Below are 15,464 nucleotides of genomic sequence, written 5' to 3'. Positions count from 1 at the left end.
GAATCAGAGAGAATACCAGGAAGCCCCTGGGCCATTGGCAATCACCTGTTCCTTAACCTGGGGCGTGGACACTCAAGTGTCTTTTAAGTATTATTTTAAAGCTTACCGTGTTTTATATACATTTCTTTGTATGGAGCATTTCACAATTAAGAAAACCAAGGCAGCAAATGTTTGTTACTGTAGAAAGAGGCATCTGATTTATTGTAAGGGGAAGAAAAATTATAAAATCATTTGTAGCATGAAGGCATTCTTGTAAAGATAGGTGTGATATGCTTAGAAAAATTCATGCAGGGGCACCTGGGTGGTTCAGTCCTTAAGTGTCTGGCTTCAGCTCAGGTCATGATCCCAGGGTCCTGGGATTGAGCCCCTGCCTTGCGCTCCTTGCTCAGCAGGGAGTCCACTTCTCCCGTTCCTTGGGGCCCTCCCTCTCCCCATGCTCATGGTTGCTCTCTCTCTGTCAAATAAATAAATACAATCTTTTAAAAAAAAGAAAAAGTCATGCAAACACTCACTGAAGTGTTGACAGTACTTTGCTCTAGGCGGTGGGAGAGGAAGTTGCTTTATTTTTTTTTTCCTCCATGTTTTCCAATTCCTTTGCAATAAATTTGAGTCACTCATGTAATTAATGAAATAAATGAAATACATAAATGAAATACAAGGATATACTGTACTTGAATCACACTTGGAAACGGGAAGCTGAATGACCCACCGGTTAAGAGTGCAGATCCTGGGGGTGCCTGAATGGGAATCCTGACTCCAAGGCTGACCCAGTGATCCTGGGATGTTTCCTATCCTCTCTGAGCCTGTGAAGTGGGGTTAATCCTCCGGGGCTTGGGAGGGTGTTGCCATGCCTTGTTCCTAGATCAACCAAGTCTACAGGTAGGTTTTTGTTTGTTTGTTTGTTTTTATATTTTATTTATTTATTTGACGGGCAGAGATCACAAGTAGGGAGAGAGGAAGGGAAGCAGGCTCCCTGCTGAGCAGAGAGCCCGATGCGGGGCTCGATCCCAGGACCCTGGGGGCTGCAGCTGCTGCTCAGAGGAGGGACAGTGGCTGCTCCGCAGGCTCGGGAGGGGTCCATGGAGTTGGACAGGAGGGAGAAAGCAGTAAGGGGAAGCTTCCAAGACCAGTGGGGGGAGCATCTGCATGCAGACCTCCAGTGTGAACCCCTCTGAGGTTGTGTGAGCTTCAGGAGGGCTTCAGGAGGGCAGGGAGCCTCGAGTGTTTGTTCTCGGCCCCTCCCTTTGGCCCTGGCATGCAGCAGACACTTGGGGGCAGAAATTTCCTTGAGCCCCATGTGTAGTAGGGGTGAGGCTGGAGGAAGCTGCCTTGTCTCCTCCCCCACCCCCCGGGTCTTCCGGGGGAGGTAAGGGTGCCCTTTGGCCAAGCCACAGGCACCTCCGTACAGGAAGAGGGTGAGGGCTGACCGCTTGCTGGGAGGTGTGGCCAGACCGAGTTCATCCAGTAGGGCGGGTGCAGTGCCTAGGGCCACAATACTTTCAGGGACCCAGGGAAATGTTTTCATTTCTTTTAAAATTAGGAGAAAGGGGTGCCTGGGTGGCTCAGGGGGTTAAAGCCTCTGCTGTTGGCTCAGGTCATGATCTTAGGGTCCTGGGATTGAGCCCCCCCCCCGCCCCCCCCCCCCCCCCCCCGCCTCGGGCTCTTTGCTCAGCGGGGAGCCTGCTTCCCTTCCTCTCTCTGCCTGCCTCTCTGCCTACTTGTGATCTCTGTCAAATAAATAAATAAAATCTTTAAAAAATAATAAAATCATAAGAAAAAGAAACAGTCCAGACTGGATTATGCTTGTCTTTTTATCAAAGCAGTCGAAGCAGGAAGGGCTCACAATGGCCAACATGGCAGGGCTTAATTTTTCCGACTGCCGCCCAGGAGGCTAGCCGCTATGGCTGGGGACAAGAGTTCACATGGTCCCCAAAGGAGCGGTTTGGGTCACTTTGGCTCCTGCAGGCTGAGCGGCCCTGCTTGACCAAGTTAGTCCAAGGTGGCCAGAACAGACCCCGGGCTGCAGTGATAAAGCAGCACCCACAGGCGAGCTGAGGGGTCCAAGGCCTGCTGCTGGAGGTGCCATGCCCATCAAGGTGTGTCCCGGCCAGCTGGAGGCCACCTCTGGACCGTGACGGTTGCAGTCTCCCCTCACTGAGTGCCGAGCATCTGCAGGGCGGCCTGCCCCATTATCCTGTGGCATCCTCATTAGTCCCACGATGTTGTGCCCATTTCACAGATGAGCAGATGGAGGCGGAGAGAACCAGTCACAGAGTGTCTGAGCCGGGACTCAGAGCCCCGCCTGCCTTCTTCCCGGGGCCCCAGTTCAAGTGACTGGGGTTTTCCTCTGGCGATGGGAGCCCAGGGCTATTGTGTGGGACCGCGTTCAGGGCTTTGCTTTCGAGCGCTGTAGTTCCCCTCTCTGAGGTCGGTCCCTGTTTTCCCATTTTACAAACGGGAAAAGTGAGTCTCAAGAAGAAGCGAGCTGGGGCGCCTGGGTGGCTCAGTGGATTGGGCCGCTGCCTTCGGCTCAGGTCATGATCTCAGGGTCCTGGGATCGAGTCCCGCATCGGGCTCTCTGCTCAGCAGAGAGCCTGCTTCCTCCTCTCTCTCTGCCTGCCTCTCTGCCTACTTGTGATCTCTCTCTGTCAAATAAATAAATAAAATCTTAAAAAAAAAAAAAAAAGAAGAAGCGACCTGCCAATGACACGGCCGGGACGGCGGCCACGGGAAGGACCAGGGCCACAGAGCCGCTCGGGGCTGGCCGGGGAGGTAGAGGCAGTGGGGAGCAGGCGCGGAGCGAGCTCTCCCGCCGCCGCGGCTTCCAGCCAGGCCGGGCGGGGTCGGCGCGGGGCGGGGCCTCGCGGCCCGGGCGGGGCAGGCCGGAGACCTGGGTCGCCACCTCGCGCCGCGCAGTGGCTTCCCGGAGCGCGTCCTCGTCGCTGGTGAGTGGGGACCCGACGCCGAGGGGGCGGCGGGCGGGGCGGCCCCGCGCAGGTGCGACCCCCGACAGCGCCCGCGCGCCGGCGCGGGGCCCGGGGGCAAACGGAGGCAGGAGGGGGCAGGCTGGAGCTGCGGGGCGGGGACCCTAGCGGGCCGCAGGGGAGCAGCACCAGGGGACTCGGTGCCGGGGTGGCGGGCTGCCGGGACCCTCACCTCCGCGGTCCGGGCTCCTGTGCCGCGGAATTCCCGGGGCGAGCGGGAGTTCGGAGGAGGGGAACGGGCGCAATCCGGCCCGGCTCCGCCCCGCCCCTCCTCCGGCCCCCGCGCCCCGCCCCCTGCGCCCCCGTGCCCCGCCCCTCCGCTCGGGTCTGGCGGGAAGCTGAGCCACCGGGAGGGACCCGACAGTCCCGATTCCCGCCCATTCTGCCGTTGAGCAAGCCGGATGGCGGTGGAGGGGGAGGGCGGGGGTGGCCGAACGGGGTACCGAGAAGGTCACGAAGTGCCCTGGCTCCGGGTCCCCTTGAGACTTTCCGTTTCTAGGCGGGGAAACCCAGAACACCTGGGCAGGCTGTTTGCGCACAGCCAGTTAAGGCCCCCGAGTGTCCTAGAACCGGGTCCCGAGCTTCCCAGTCAGTGCTGGGGTGCGCCGTCGCCTGGACAGGGGTCTGGTGTGGGCAGAAGGTGGTCTGGGACCTGCCTGCCCGTTGCCGTGCTGCAGCGGTAGGGCGCTGGGGCTTCCGGCCGTGAACACCTTGCAGAGTTCTGGGGACCCGCCTGCTGGCCGGGCCGGCCGGGGAGCTTGTCTGGCTGGCCTGCTGGTGCGTCGCGGGACGCGTACCAGCCGTGTGCTCTACAGCCGAGGGCGGGGGCGGGGGGCGGTGCTGGGCTGGGGCCTCCCCTAGGGACCAGGCTGCGGCTGATCCGAAAGGGTACGAGAAGGGTGCCAGGGTGCCTGGCATGCAGCAGGCCGTGGACCAAAAGACTTGGCTGGCGGAGTGTGGTGAAGTGGGGAGCCCTGCGGGGCATCGCACTGGACGTCTGCTTCATGGAGAAACGGTGTTTGTCCACTGCCTTGGAAGAACACCAGGAGCAAGGGGAAGGGGGGCAGGAGGCTTGTTTACAGATGGCTGTGCAGCACACCCAGAGGGGGGCTCAGAGGGGATCCTTTGAGCTGAGGGAAACTGAGGCTAACCCAGGAGCCCCTGTCCAGGTGATATAGTGACAAGGGGGGGGGGCACGGCTTGAACCACTAGGGTTCCAGCCTCCGCGGGCTGTGTGCTGCTGTTTCAGGGACTGAATCAGCCAGAAACCCTTGACCATGGGTTGCTCGGGGTGGGATGAGGGGTTGGGGCTCCAAGGGAGGGAGCCTCCCTTTCCCTATATACACTTTTGCATCTTCATTATTTTGTTTCGGAATCTGTTTCTTTTATTTGTACTTCCATTTACTTATTTCTGATTGGGCAGCCATGCCTGAATATGCTCTTTGTATTTAGAAAAGGAGTTGTTCTCCGTGGAGCAAATTCCCCCTTGTCTCTCCCAGCCCCACCCTGTCCCAGACCTCCTGGTTACCAGCTGGCAGTGGACCCTTCCCGACCTGCTGGCTGGTGTACTGGGTACTTGCATAATGAAAAAGATTCACAGAGGCTCTAACGCAGATGATTAGCTGTGAGTCATTTTAGAAAAGAAAGGAGCCTCGGGGCGCCTGGGTGGCTCAGTGGGTTAAAGCCGCTGCCTTCGGCTCACGTCATGATCCCAGGGTCCTGGGATCGAGCCCCGCATCGGGCTCTCTGCTCGGTGGGGAGCCTGCTTCTCTCTCTCTCTCTCTCTGCCTGCCTCTCTGCCTACTTGTGATCTCTGTGTGTCAAATAAATAAATTTAACAACAAAAAAAAGGAGCCTTAACACCAGTCCGGGGACAGCGCGTGGCTTGAGTGAGAGATAAGGCCTAGGAGGGCCGGGTACAGCGCAGGAGGAGGAGAGAATCAGAGAAAGAAACTCTTTGTTCTGTGTGTGTGCTTATGGGGGGGGGGCAGTTTTTGCCACCTTCTGCAGGGGAGGCCTTGGGGAACAGGAGGGGCCCCCAGGGACTCACTAGCCGAGCCCCCACTTCACAGATGGGGACAGAGAGGCCTGGGAGGTGGGACCGTAGGGCCAGAAATGGGTCTGGAGTCTCTTGCCCGGATGCAGGAGTGCAACTGCTTGAGGACAGGAGATCCTAAGCGCCCCCACCTCCTTGGGAGGATGGAGAGGATTCAGTTCCTGTCACTGCTGCCCTTGGCTGAGAAGGGGTCTAATGCCCTATGGGGCCTGGGACACTGGTGCTGGGGCTGGAGGGAGTGAGCCTTTTGGTCCTGAGAATCTCTTGGCCTGGAAAATTCTGGGACTCCCTGTGCCTCAGCCTCCTCATCTGGACAGTGGGACTAGTAGTGTCCCCTGTGGAGGTCAGGAGGGTGTGGCTCGGGGCCCCCAAGAGAGAAGCAGCTGGTGGCCACCCCTGCCGCCGCCGTGAGGAGTGAGTGAAGTCCGAGCATCAGGGTGAGCCAGCACGGTCACTGCTCTTTTCCCAGAGGCCTAGAACCTTCTCCTGATCCCAGGTCCTGAGCCCTCTGCTCTGGCTCTTCTCGGCCTCTGTTTTGGAAGTGCTCCTCGGTGAGTGGCCCCAGGCCTGGGGGTGGAGCCGTGTGTGAAGGCTTCTGCCCCACTGACCGACGAGCGCCCGCCTGGCTGATGTCTTCCAGCCTTGGGTCTGTGCCACGGGGCCGCTTCTTCCCCCAGAGGAAATGGGGCGAGTGGCCCCAGCACGGACAGCCACAGCCGCTCACTGTCTGTTCCTTGCTTGAGCCTCCCGATGACCCCACAAAGCAGGCAGGACAGGTTGTACCTGCCTGATGTGAGGGAAACTGAGGCCCAGAGGGGAGCTTTGGCCTGGGATTGCAAAACAAATTGGAGGCAAGCCAGCATCTGGGTTCACAGTCACCGCTGTTGTTGATGGAAGTCAAGGGTGTGTGGGTGGCTTTGCCCTTCTACCGAGTCCTTTCCCAGTCACAGGTGCTCCCTACTTTCCCCAGCCCTCCCTGGGACCCCATCCCAGAGCAGATCTCTCTCGGGTCTGCCTGGGCTCGCCCAGCCCAGCCCAGCCCAGTCCAGCTGAGCGTGACTCAGCCTGGTGGGCCCCGCAGTGGGGTGATTCAGAAGCTGGGCAGTCCCCCAGAGGCCACAGGAAGCTCCCCGTCAGGGCTTTCTCTGGGTGAGGCATCTGGCCTTTCTGTGTTTGACCTGTAAGCTGGGCAGACTTTCCGATCCCCGAGGCTTGTAAAACATGAAACACAGCCAGGGTCTAGAAAGGGCAGCGGGAATGGGGGCAGGAACACGGGGCTCAGACCCTGCTCTGTCACCGAGGCCTTAGGAAAGCCACCGCCCTCTTGCAGGCTGTGGTTTGTTCTGTACAGCAGGGGGCTCGGTTGATGGGCTCTAGGGCCCACTTGGCGGGCACCGCGGGCAAGTCCTGTGTGGCACTTCCTGGGCACGGGCTGGGACAGGAGCGCTCCTGCCCACGGAACCTTGTGGAAAAATTTGGGCTGGTGCTGCTGGGTGCGGAAGCTCAGAAACAGGCTTGGTGGCAGAGGCCGGACCCCAAAGGCCACATACTGTTTGATTCCATTTACATGAAATGTCCAGAAAAGGTAAATCGGCAGAGACCGAGGGCACATTGCTGGTAACCGGGGGCTGGGGGAGGGAGGGCCACGGCGTGACTGCAGTGGGTGCGGGCGTTCATTTGGGTGATGGAAATGGTTTGGAACGTGGCATGGACGGTGATGGCAAGACATCGGAAGTGCGCCAAATGTCCCCGAATCGTGTGCTCTAAATGCTTAATTTCATGTTCCGCAGATTTTACCTCGATTAAAAAGAAGAAAGTCCCGGGATAGGAGCCACTGGCAGTCTGAGAGCAGGCGTGGTGTGGTGGGAGGAGTGGGAGGCTCGGAGGGCCCCGGGGGCAGGGGGAGCGGGGGCTGGGGCTGGGGTCCGGGCAGAGGTCAGGGACAGTGCAAACTCTTATCCAAACCAGGACACTTCTTTTTTAATGTTTTACCTTGAACCAATTTTACACTTACAGAGAAGGTTCCAAAGTAGTAGAGAGAGTCCTCCCCGCCGCTGGGAAGTCACCGTGGTGTGGCCCTGACCCCCACAGCCCCCTGGAGCCCCGCCAGGTGGGGTTTTGCCTTTTCGGCGAGAATATCACAGCGTGTCTGTCCGCCTCTGCAGACCTTATCAGGGGCTCGGGCTGCCCGTGTGTCTTGCCCTGGCGGCAGTCACATTGAGCGCCTGTAGGAGGGACGCCTCAGAGCGTGAAGGGGACCCTCCGTTTGAAACAAAGTGGGTATAAAGTGGGACCGTCCCGTGCTGTGGGACAAGGGACCAAGGGTGACACTGAGGAGACTCGAGGTCTGGCCCGCTTTGGTGCCTGACCCTCCAGCCCCTCCTCTCAGCTTGTGGGCCTCAGTTTCCCTGTCTGCATGTGAGGGTCAGGACGGCGTGAAGACATCCCACCTGCCCAGCCTTGTCATGTTCCAGGGGAGGCCTCGGGCTTTGACCACAGCTCCAGTGGTGACCCGAACGCTGTGACTTCGCTGTGGACCTGACATTTGTTAGGCGGGGTGGGCAGGGCTGGGTCCCCGTGGCTGCTGAGGAGGCCTGAGCCCGCGCCACGTGACCCGGTGGTGAGCCCACCGGGGTGGCCGGGTCCTGGGGATGTGTCTGGAGACGCACCCCCACCTGGCAGGAGCACAGAGCCAGCGGCCTCCGATGGTGGTGAAACAGACCCTCCCGCTCACCCAGGGACAGTCCTGTGCACCCCGGAAGCCGGCGGGCAGGGCAAGAGGGCAGCACAGAACATGGACTGCTGGGCGCCCGCATCACATGCCCAGCCCTCGACAGTCACCTCACAGCGCACCTGGGTCTCGGCCTTGGGGGATGGAGGGACTGTCCCAATGCTACAGGTGAGAAGACCGAGGCTGGAAGAGTCAGTCAGTCACTAGAGGGCAGAGCTGGAATCTGCATCTCCCATCGTCCTGTTCAAAATGATGGTCGTTGGGGAGCCTGGGTGGCTCCGTTGGTGAAGCGTCTGCCTCTGGCTCAGGTCATGATCCCGGGGTCCTGGGATCGAGCCCCACATCGGGCTCCCGGCTCAGTGGAGAGTCTGCTTCTCCCTCTGACCCTCCCCATCCCCTTGTGCTCTGTCACTCTCTATCTCAAATAAATAAAATCTCTAAAATAAAATGATGCTCATTATAGACCTTTTGGAAGACGATAAACAGAATTTTATCTGTTTATTCTATTTTTACAAAACAGAAACAGAATTCCCACTGCCAAGGGCAGCCCTTAGAATCCCCAGCTGCCCGCTTGCTGAGGGGCCCTGGGCCGATGCCTCCCCCATTCCTGGCCTCGGGTCTGCGCTGGCCGGTGGGATAAGAGGGGGCAGTTCCTGGCAGGGCAAGCGGCGTTAGCTCTGTGATCACGAAGGCTGTGATTAGAACACCTTCGTGAATGTTAGTTTTTAAAATGCCTGTCTCTGTCATCTATTTTTTTTTAAATTGGGGTGATTCTGTAGTCCACTTTATATGCCTCTTTCTTTGCTTAACGTTATGTTGAAGATAATTTTTACATTATTAGAGTCTCAAAAGCTGGATTTGGGGGTTTGAGCAGGCCTTCATGGTCCCTGCTTTTTGGGGATGAAGGTTGCTTCACATTTCATGGGGCTTTCCGGGGCCCCCGGCTGGCAGCTGCCCCCGTCCCCAGGGCAGCCTTCACCCTTTGCTCCGAAGGTCTGATGACTGCATAGCCTTTCCCCTGGATCTGCTCTCGCTTCCTGTGTCCCTGTGCAGGAGGTGCTCACGGTCCTGGCCAGGGCCATCTTTTCCTTGACCCCGCATCCGGGGGTGCCCTTTCTGAGCTCTGAGGTCCTCGCAGGGAGTCTCCCGTTCCGTCTGCCCTGGGCCCCCAGCCCTCACCCTAGCAGGCTGAGCTGCAGGTTTGCTGAACTTGATCTGGATGGCTTCCTATCTCATGCAAACAAACACCTCCAGTTTCTCCAGGTAGGATCAGAGTGGCAGTGGGGGCCTAGCCTCCTCATTTTATGGTGGGGAACCTGAGTCCCAGTCGGGGTGCTCACAGGCCAGGGGTCCCACAGCAGGTCCAGTCAGAGCTGGCCCGAGATGCTGGGCCAGGGTCCCCCCACCCGCCATCACTCTGGACTCTCAGCCCCGCTGGGCAGTTCAGCCTGCTGGGCCTCACTCTCTGCTGGGCACCTAGTAGGTCCTCGAGCAGACCTTAGGGCCGCTGGGGAAGGGGATATAGCTGATGAGCGCGATGGACAGACCTGATGACTGGGTCCCCAGCCCTCAGGGTGGCAGCTCCCAGGATGGACACAGGGCCCTTCTCTGCCTAGCCCCTGGCGAGCCTCTCAGGGTGGCCGAGGGGCCCTCGCTAGTTTGAACTCTTGCAAACTCCTGTTCTTTCCCACCTGCCACCTCCGTGAGCCAGGGTTGCAGGGTGGGAGCAGCTTTTGGACTGGGCAGAGCCTGGCCCCAGAGTGCTGTGTGACTCCAAGCAGGCTGCTTTCCCTCTCTGACACAGAGGGAAGGAAAGGTGATTTTAGGGTGGGCCTTTAGGGGGGTGGTAAAATACCTGTGCGCCTGGGTAACCCTCCCCCATCGGGCGGGGCCCAGGTAGACAGTGTTGCTATCCCACTCTACAGAGGGGGAAACCGAGGCCCAGAGAGTCGAAGGGACTTGCCTAAGGTCACAGGGAGGTAGTGGGGAGTCAGGATTTGAGCGAAGCTCTGTGATGCAAGTTATTGAATGAATGAATGGTGAAAGTGGGAATGAGAGGTACTAGAACGTAGTGCACAGGGTGTGGGCCGATGCGGGCTTCTCCGAGCGCTGGGCTGTCAGTTGGGCCGGGGAGGAAGGGCTGGGAGGCTCTCTGGGTGGAGGGGACATGAACTGGCCTTGAATCAGAGGAGGGGTCACTTGACAGGAGACCCAAGGTCAAGGGTGGGGGTGAGAGAGAGAGTACAGGATGCTGGCAGCTGGGAGAGGAGCTGAGGTGGGTCGGGCTGTGGGGGCGGGGTCACCCAGAGGCTCCTGCCTCTCCGGGCAGCCTTTGGGTTTGGGGTGGGCGGGGCAGGAGATTTTGGGTGGAAATGTGCTCACTGGAGCCATTGCACGGGGCTGGCAGGATCTGCCCGGGTGTGCCCAGCCCCTCCCTGCCCAGGGCTGGGGGAAGCCTCGCCCCAGTTCTGGAGCACCTCCCCCCTCACCCCACCCCTGTCTTCTCTTGCAGAACTTTCCAGAGCAACAACCGCCACAGCAGCAATGGCCCCGCCTTGGGTGCCCGCCATGGGCTTCACCCTGGTGCCCAGCCTGGGGGGCTTCCTGGGCTCGTACTACGTCCGCGGGGAGAGGCTCCGCTGGTACGCCAGCTTGCAGAAGCCCACGTGGCACCCGCCCCGCTGGACGCTGGGCCCCATCTGGGGCACCCTCTACTCAGCCATGGGGTAGGTGGGCTGGGCCATCCTCTCCCTCTCGAGGCCCGGGGGCAGAGCTTCTCCTCCATGTGCTCCTGGGGCAGCAGGCATTTTCCAGGGCCAGAACTTTCTCCTCCAGGGCGTCCAGGGAGGGGCGGGCCGGATGGCTGGCACCCTGGCTGTTTTCGCAACTCCAGGGGTAGGCGGGCTCAGTGTGTCAAGTTCAGACCTGGGCAGCTTCCAAGACCAATAGTGGCAGCAACAGTAACAATTCTCTTAGCTACCGCTGTTGAGTTCAGTGCCAGGGTCTGGGTTAATTTTCAAGACCACCCACTTGACAAGGGGCCTCCTGCAGGAAACCCTGTGACTACACCCCTGGAGAGGAAGAGTAGGATGGGGAGGGCACCCCCTGGTGGCTCTAGTGGGAACTGCACCCAGCCTGTGAGGCCAGCTCCCTGCCCTCCTTCTGGAATGTTCCCTGCATCCTGGGTCTAATGCCAGCCCAGTACAGGGTGGGGCTGCAGATGCCAGGCACCTGGGGAGCAGGTAGCAGAAACCAGGCTGGATGCCATGGGGTTCTGATGAGAATAGTCTGTACAACCTGGGGGTCATGTGGGCACCAGCCCCAGCCAGCCCCGGGCACTGCCCAGCCAGGCTCCCAGCTCTTTCTGTGTCCTGCTTTCTCTTCCCTGATCCTGGCCCAGGCACCTCTGGTTCTGCCTCTCCTTGTTCAGCCTCCAGACCTCTCCACTCCTTCTTGGCTTTCCTCCGCCGGTGAGATCCTGGTAAAGCCCAAATGTGACCCTCGTCTCTCCTTAGAGGGACGCTGCAGACACTTAGTGATACTGATAAGGTCAAATCTCTCACGGAGTAAAGAGCTCGGACTCTGGCCCCGGCCACCTAGGTTCAAATCCTGCCTTTACCCACCGGTTGCCTGCCAAGAGATCTTAGTCACTTTGCCGCTCCATGCCTCAGTTTCCCCACCTATAACACAGGGGTGATAATACTGCCCACTTCACAGCATTATCATGAAAGTGAAATGAGTTAATACTTGGAAAGAGCCAGAGCAGTACCCCATGTGTACATGCTGGGGGCCACTCTTTCCTATTAGCGGTGTAACTGCCTCCCCCTCGTGGTTCTAAGAACCCCCATGACCAGGTCCCCATCTGCCTCTTCAGCCTTGCCTCTCTGCTGCCCCCTAGACCTCAGCCTCCTGGCCCACAGGCCCCTAACCTGCCCCTAAGCGTTTGCAAACGCTTGCTTTTTCCCCCTAGCAGACTCCTACTTGCCCACTAAGGCCCAGTTGAAATGTCCTGTCCTCTGTGTGGGTGCCCCATCTAGGTTAGGAGCCTCTTTCTCACTCCAGATCCTGATGATAATAATGGTAGATATTTACTGAGTGTCCCACATGCCAGGCGCTGACCTAAGGCCCGCCAGGATGTTAACTCAAATCCTCGCAGCAGTCCTGGGAGCAAAAAAGTCCCAGAGAAGTCAAGCAACTAACCTGAGGGCACACGGTGGTCAGTGGGAGAGCATGGCGGAGCCACCACTGTGCTGTCCCGTAGGTGAGCATGGCTCAGGGAGGCTTTTGGTTTCTTTCCTGCTGGTGCCCTGACTGGTGGCCTCTGTTTCAGGTATGGCTCCTACATGGTCTGGAAAGAGCTGGGAGGCTTCTCGGAAGAGGCTGTGGTTCCCCTGGGTCTCTATACCGGGCAGCTGGCCTTGAACTGGGCATGGCCTCCCATCTTCTTTGGCAGCCAACAAATGGGTTGGGTAAGTGTGGCCTTGGCCAGTCTCCTTGGTCCCTGGAGATGGCTTGCGGTCCCTTCCTTGGGGGACACAGGGCATCACATCCTAGGTGGGGTGAGGGTCTGAAGATCCAGGGGAGGGGATGGCAAAAAGCATCTCGCAGGAGCTTTTAGGGGACCAGTAGCCTCCTCTGGAGCCCCCAGCTGCTTTTCCTCCAGTGGAGGAAGCTTGTGGGGTTCTGACAGCACCAGACGCGCTCACTGGCTTGGTTGAAGGGCCATCGTAGGGGGAAACATGACGCCTGGTGCCCTGTGTCCCTAACATGGCATGGATCAGGCGGGGATGATTGTCCTCATTTTACAGATGGGAAACCGAGGCAGAGAACAAGGGAGGGACTTGGCAGGGTCACTCGGGGTGGGACGGAGTGCTCCCTGGAGTGCACCCCATGAGAGGCCAGCTGGGACACGCACCCAGTGAGCACAAGGAACTTCAGGCCTCCCTGTCCCCCGCCCCACTGTCCGTGTCTCTGCAGGCACTGGTGGACCTCCTGCTGACGGGTGGGCTGGCAGGAGCCACGGCTGTGGCCTGGCACCGGGTGAGCCCGCCGGCCGCCCGCCTGCTCTACCCGTACCTGGCCTGGCTGGCCTTCGCGGCCGCCCTCAACTACTGCGTGTGGCGGGACAACCGAAGCTGGCGCGGGGGCCGGCGGCTCGGCGAATGAAAGTGCACCGTCCTCCGCGGACCCCAGCTGCTGCCGATCAGATGCTGCCTGGGGTGGCGGCCCATGTGCTTCTGTGGCCGCCCAGCCTGCGGGTCTATCTGGGTCTCGGCCCCAGGGGTCACCGCCGGCTACAGAGGTGCCCCAGGCCGAGCCTCTATGCCAGGAACAGTGTCCTGTGCTTCGTCCTGCGCTTCCTGCTCCGCCCAAAGTGCGCTCTCGGAACACGGGAGGCTAGAAGCCAAATAAAGTTTGTAACCTCCTGGCCGTGGCCTTTTCACTTGGGGGGGGTGGGGACTCCTGGCTTTGGGGAGGGAGGGGTGCTTACCCCACTGCCAGATGTGGTCAGCGCTTCACCAGTGCTTCTCGGGTCCCTCCCAAGACCCTCTGAGAGGCGGGGTGGCCTTCCCGGAGCAGAGCAGCTCAGGTTCGGCCCAGAGTCCACACCTAGGCTCTGCTGTGTAGACTGGTGCACAGCAGGTCTGGGGTTTAGTCCTGTCCACTCCCTAAGCCCCCCAGCTTTGTCCAAGTCCAGGTCCTCTGCAGGCAGCCGCTGGGGGCAGGGGAGGCTGGTGGAGGCCTGTCACCCAGGCAGGCTCCCGCTGGGGCGACACCCCTGCTCCAGCCAGAAGCCGTGGTCTGGGCCTCCGCCGTATCGCCGCCGGGCACTGGGGCACCGGGGAGCCTGGGACCTGTGGGCCTTGGGCGGCTTGTTTTGTTTGGTTGTTGGTCACTCACACAGGCAAAGGTGTTGTGTTTCACTGTCATTTGGGCAGGCCGGGTGCTCTGCTGCCGGCTCCCCGACCTTTGCCTTCTCACATTCAGATGAGACCCACTTCCAACATTAGGAAAGCTCCGGGAGGGACAGCAGACCACACACTCGGCCAAGAGCAGGGGTGGCTCTCTCCCAGGGCTTGTCACCTCCGCGGGGGCTGGATGCTGGCGGGTCGTGTGCTGCGGGTGGTGCCAGCAGCACCTCGGCCAGCTCCCAGGCTCGCTCTCCGATGCTCCCCAGAGGACAGGGCTCTGATGGGGGGACTCTTTGATCATCCTTTTATTATTTCTTTTTCTTTTTTTTTTTTTTTAAGATTTTATTTATTTATTTGAGAGAGAGAGACAGTGAGAGAGAGCATGAGCGAGGAGAAGGTCAGAGAGCGAAGCAGACTCCCCATGGAGCTGGGAGCCCGATGTGGGACTCGATCCTGGGACTCCAGGATCACGCCCTGAGCTGAAGGCAGTCGTCCAACCAACTGCGCCACCCAGGCGTCCCTCCTTTTATTATTTCTAAAGTTCTCCAAGATGGTCTGGGTGGGGGGCCCGAAGTGTCATCCCAGGCTCCCGTGGGCCCCTCAGATGTGCTGTACTTAGCACTTAGGTGCCCCTGAGACTTCTGCAATCCTTTCCGTGATGCTCATGCAGGTTCTTTTTTTGTCTGTCCCACTCGCTGTGGCTTTGTTCCTCTCTAGCGGTATCCCACATGCCTCCTCCTGGCCACATGACACGCGTAGCCACAGAAATGGCTAGAAAAATGGACGGGACAGATGTACTTAGCCATTGCGTCTGCCGCTTTCTTGTGGGGCTCTGCCCCCCGGCCCAGTTTTTCCTAAGTAGACGGGCTACTCTCATTTTCTGAGCTTTGGCTTCTGCTAGCAACCCGAGGCTCCTGACATGTCCACGTTGGTTTGATAGGAAAGTCTATTACCTCACAGATGTCAAGTCCTTCTGGTCTGCACTCCTTCCTGGAGCTACTTCAAGCTGTTAAAGTCTTAAATCCGGGCATTTGCTTCCCTCTGTAGCCAGCTGGCCACAAAGGACACAAACAAGGTGATTCACACAGCTCAGGAGGGCTCGGCCGGCCGGCCATCGGCAGGGACACAGCAGTGACTGTCAGGCATGTGCTGAGTGCTTTAATGTTTCCATTGGCCACTGTGGATCTCTGGTACCAAGAGGTTCTAACTATATTGGTGCCTCTCCAGGAAGGAGCTGCCATGTTTGGTGGTGTTTATGTGGCCATGGATCATCACTGAGGACTTTTCTAGATTTTGCTGTCAGCCTCTCAAGCTTTACCTTTTGGATTTCTTTTGTGTGGTTCTGTAGAACTTTGGTACAATGAATACTATGGCTGTGACTCCCTGATCAACTCCAGACGTCCAGCTTTTACAGATTTTGCACTCTGATGAATTCTGAACACGGAGGCGCCCAGGGGGCTTGGTCTGTTGGGCGTCTGCCTTTGGCTCAGGTTGTGATCCCAGGGTCCTGGGACTGAGCTCTGCATCAGGCTCTCTGCTCAGTGGCAAGTCTGCTTTTCCCTCTCCCTCTGTCCTTCCTTCCTCTACCCCCATGCACTCTCTCTCAGATAAAGTCTTTAAAAAAAAAATTCTCAACACAAACTGACTCCAGTGAAGATAATACCAGAAAGAAGCATTTCCACTGCAAGCGGTCTGGTCTTTAAGCACAGTGGGGGCCCTGCCTGATGCCCTTCCTCAGGCGCCGTCTGATTTCCACTGATGAGAGGCACAAGGACGTCTAG

General features: G+C 58.9%; 1 protein-coding gene across 1 annotated transcript; it reads left to right on the top strand.

Annotated features, from left to right (window-relative positions):
• Positions 1-2,873: 2,873 nt before the first annotated feature.
• On the top strand, positions 2,874-13,017 carry TSPO (translocator protein). Its single transcript, XM_044227951.1, has 4 exons — positions 2,874-2,945; positions 10,284-10,497; positions 12,102-12,240; positions 12,749-13,017. Exons 2-4 carry the CDS (start codon positions 10,316-10,318, stop codon positions 12,935-12,937), a joined length of 510 nt encoding a protein of 169 aa, XP_044083886.1. The 5' UTR covers positions 2,874-2,945; positions 10,284-10,315; the 3' UTR covers positions 12,938-13,017.
• Positions 13,018-15,464: the final 2,447 nt, after the last annotated feature.

Source organism: Neovison vison, chromosome 12 (genome assembly GCF_020171115.1).
Source record: "Neovison vison isolate M4711 chromosome 12, ASM_NN_V1, whole genome shotgun sequence".
NCBI classification, from domain to species: domain Eukaryota; kingdom Metazoa; phylum Chordata; class Mammalia; order Carnivora; family Mustelidae; genus Neogale; species Neogale vison.
Note: the sequence above shows the minus strand (reverse complement) of the source record. Positions and strands in the feature narration are given on the sequence as shown.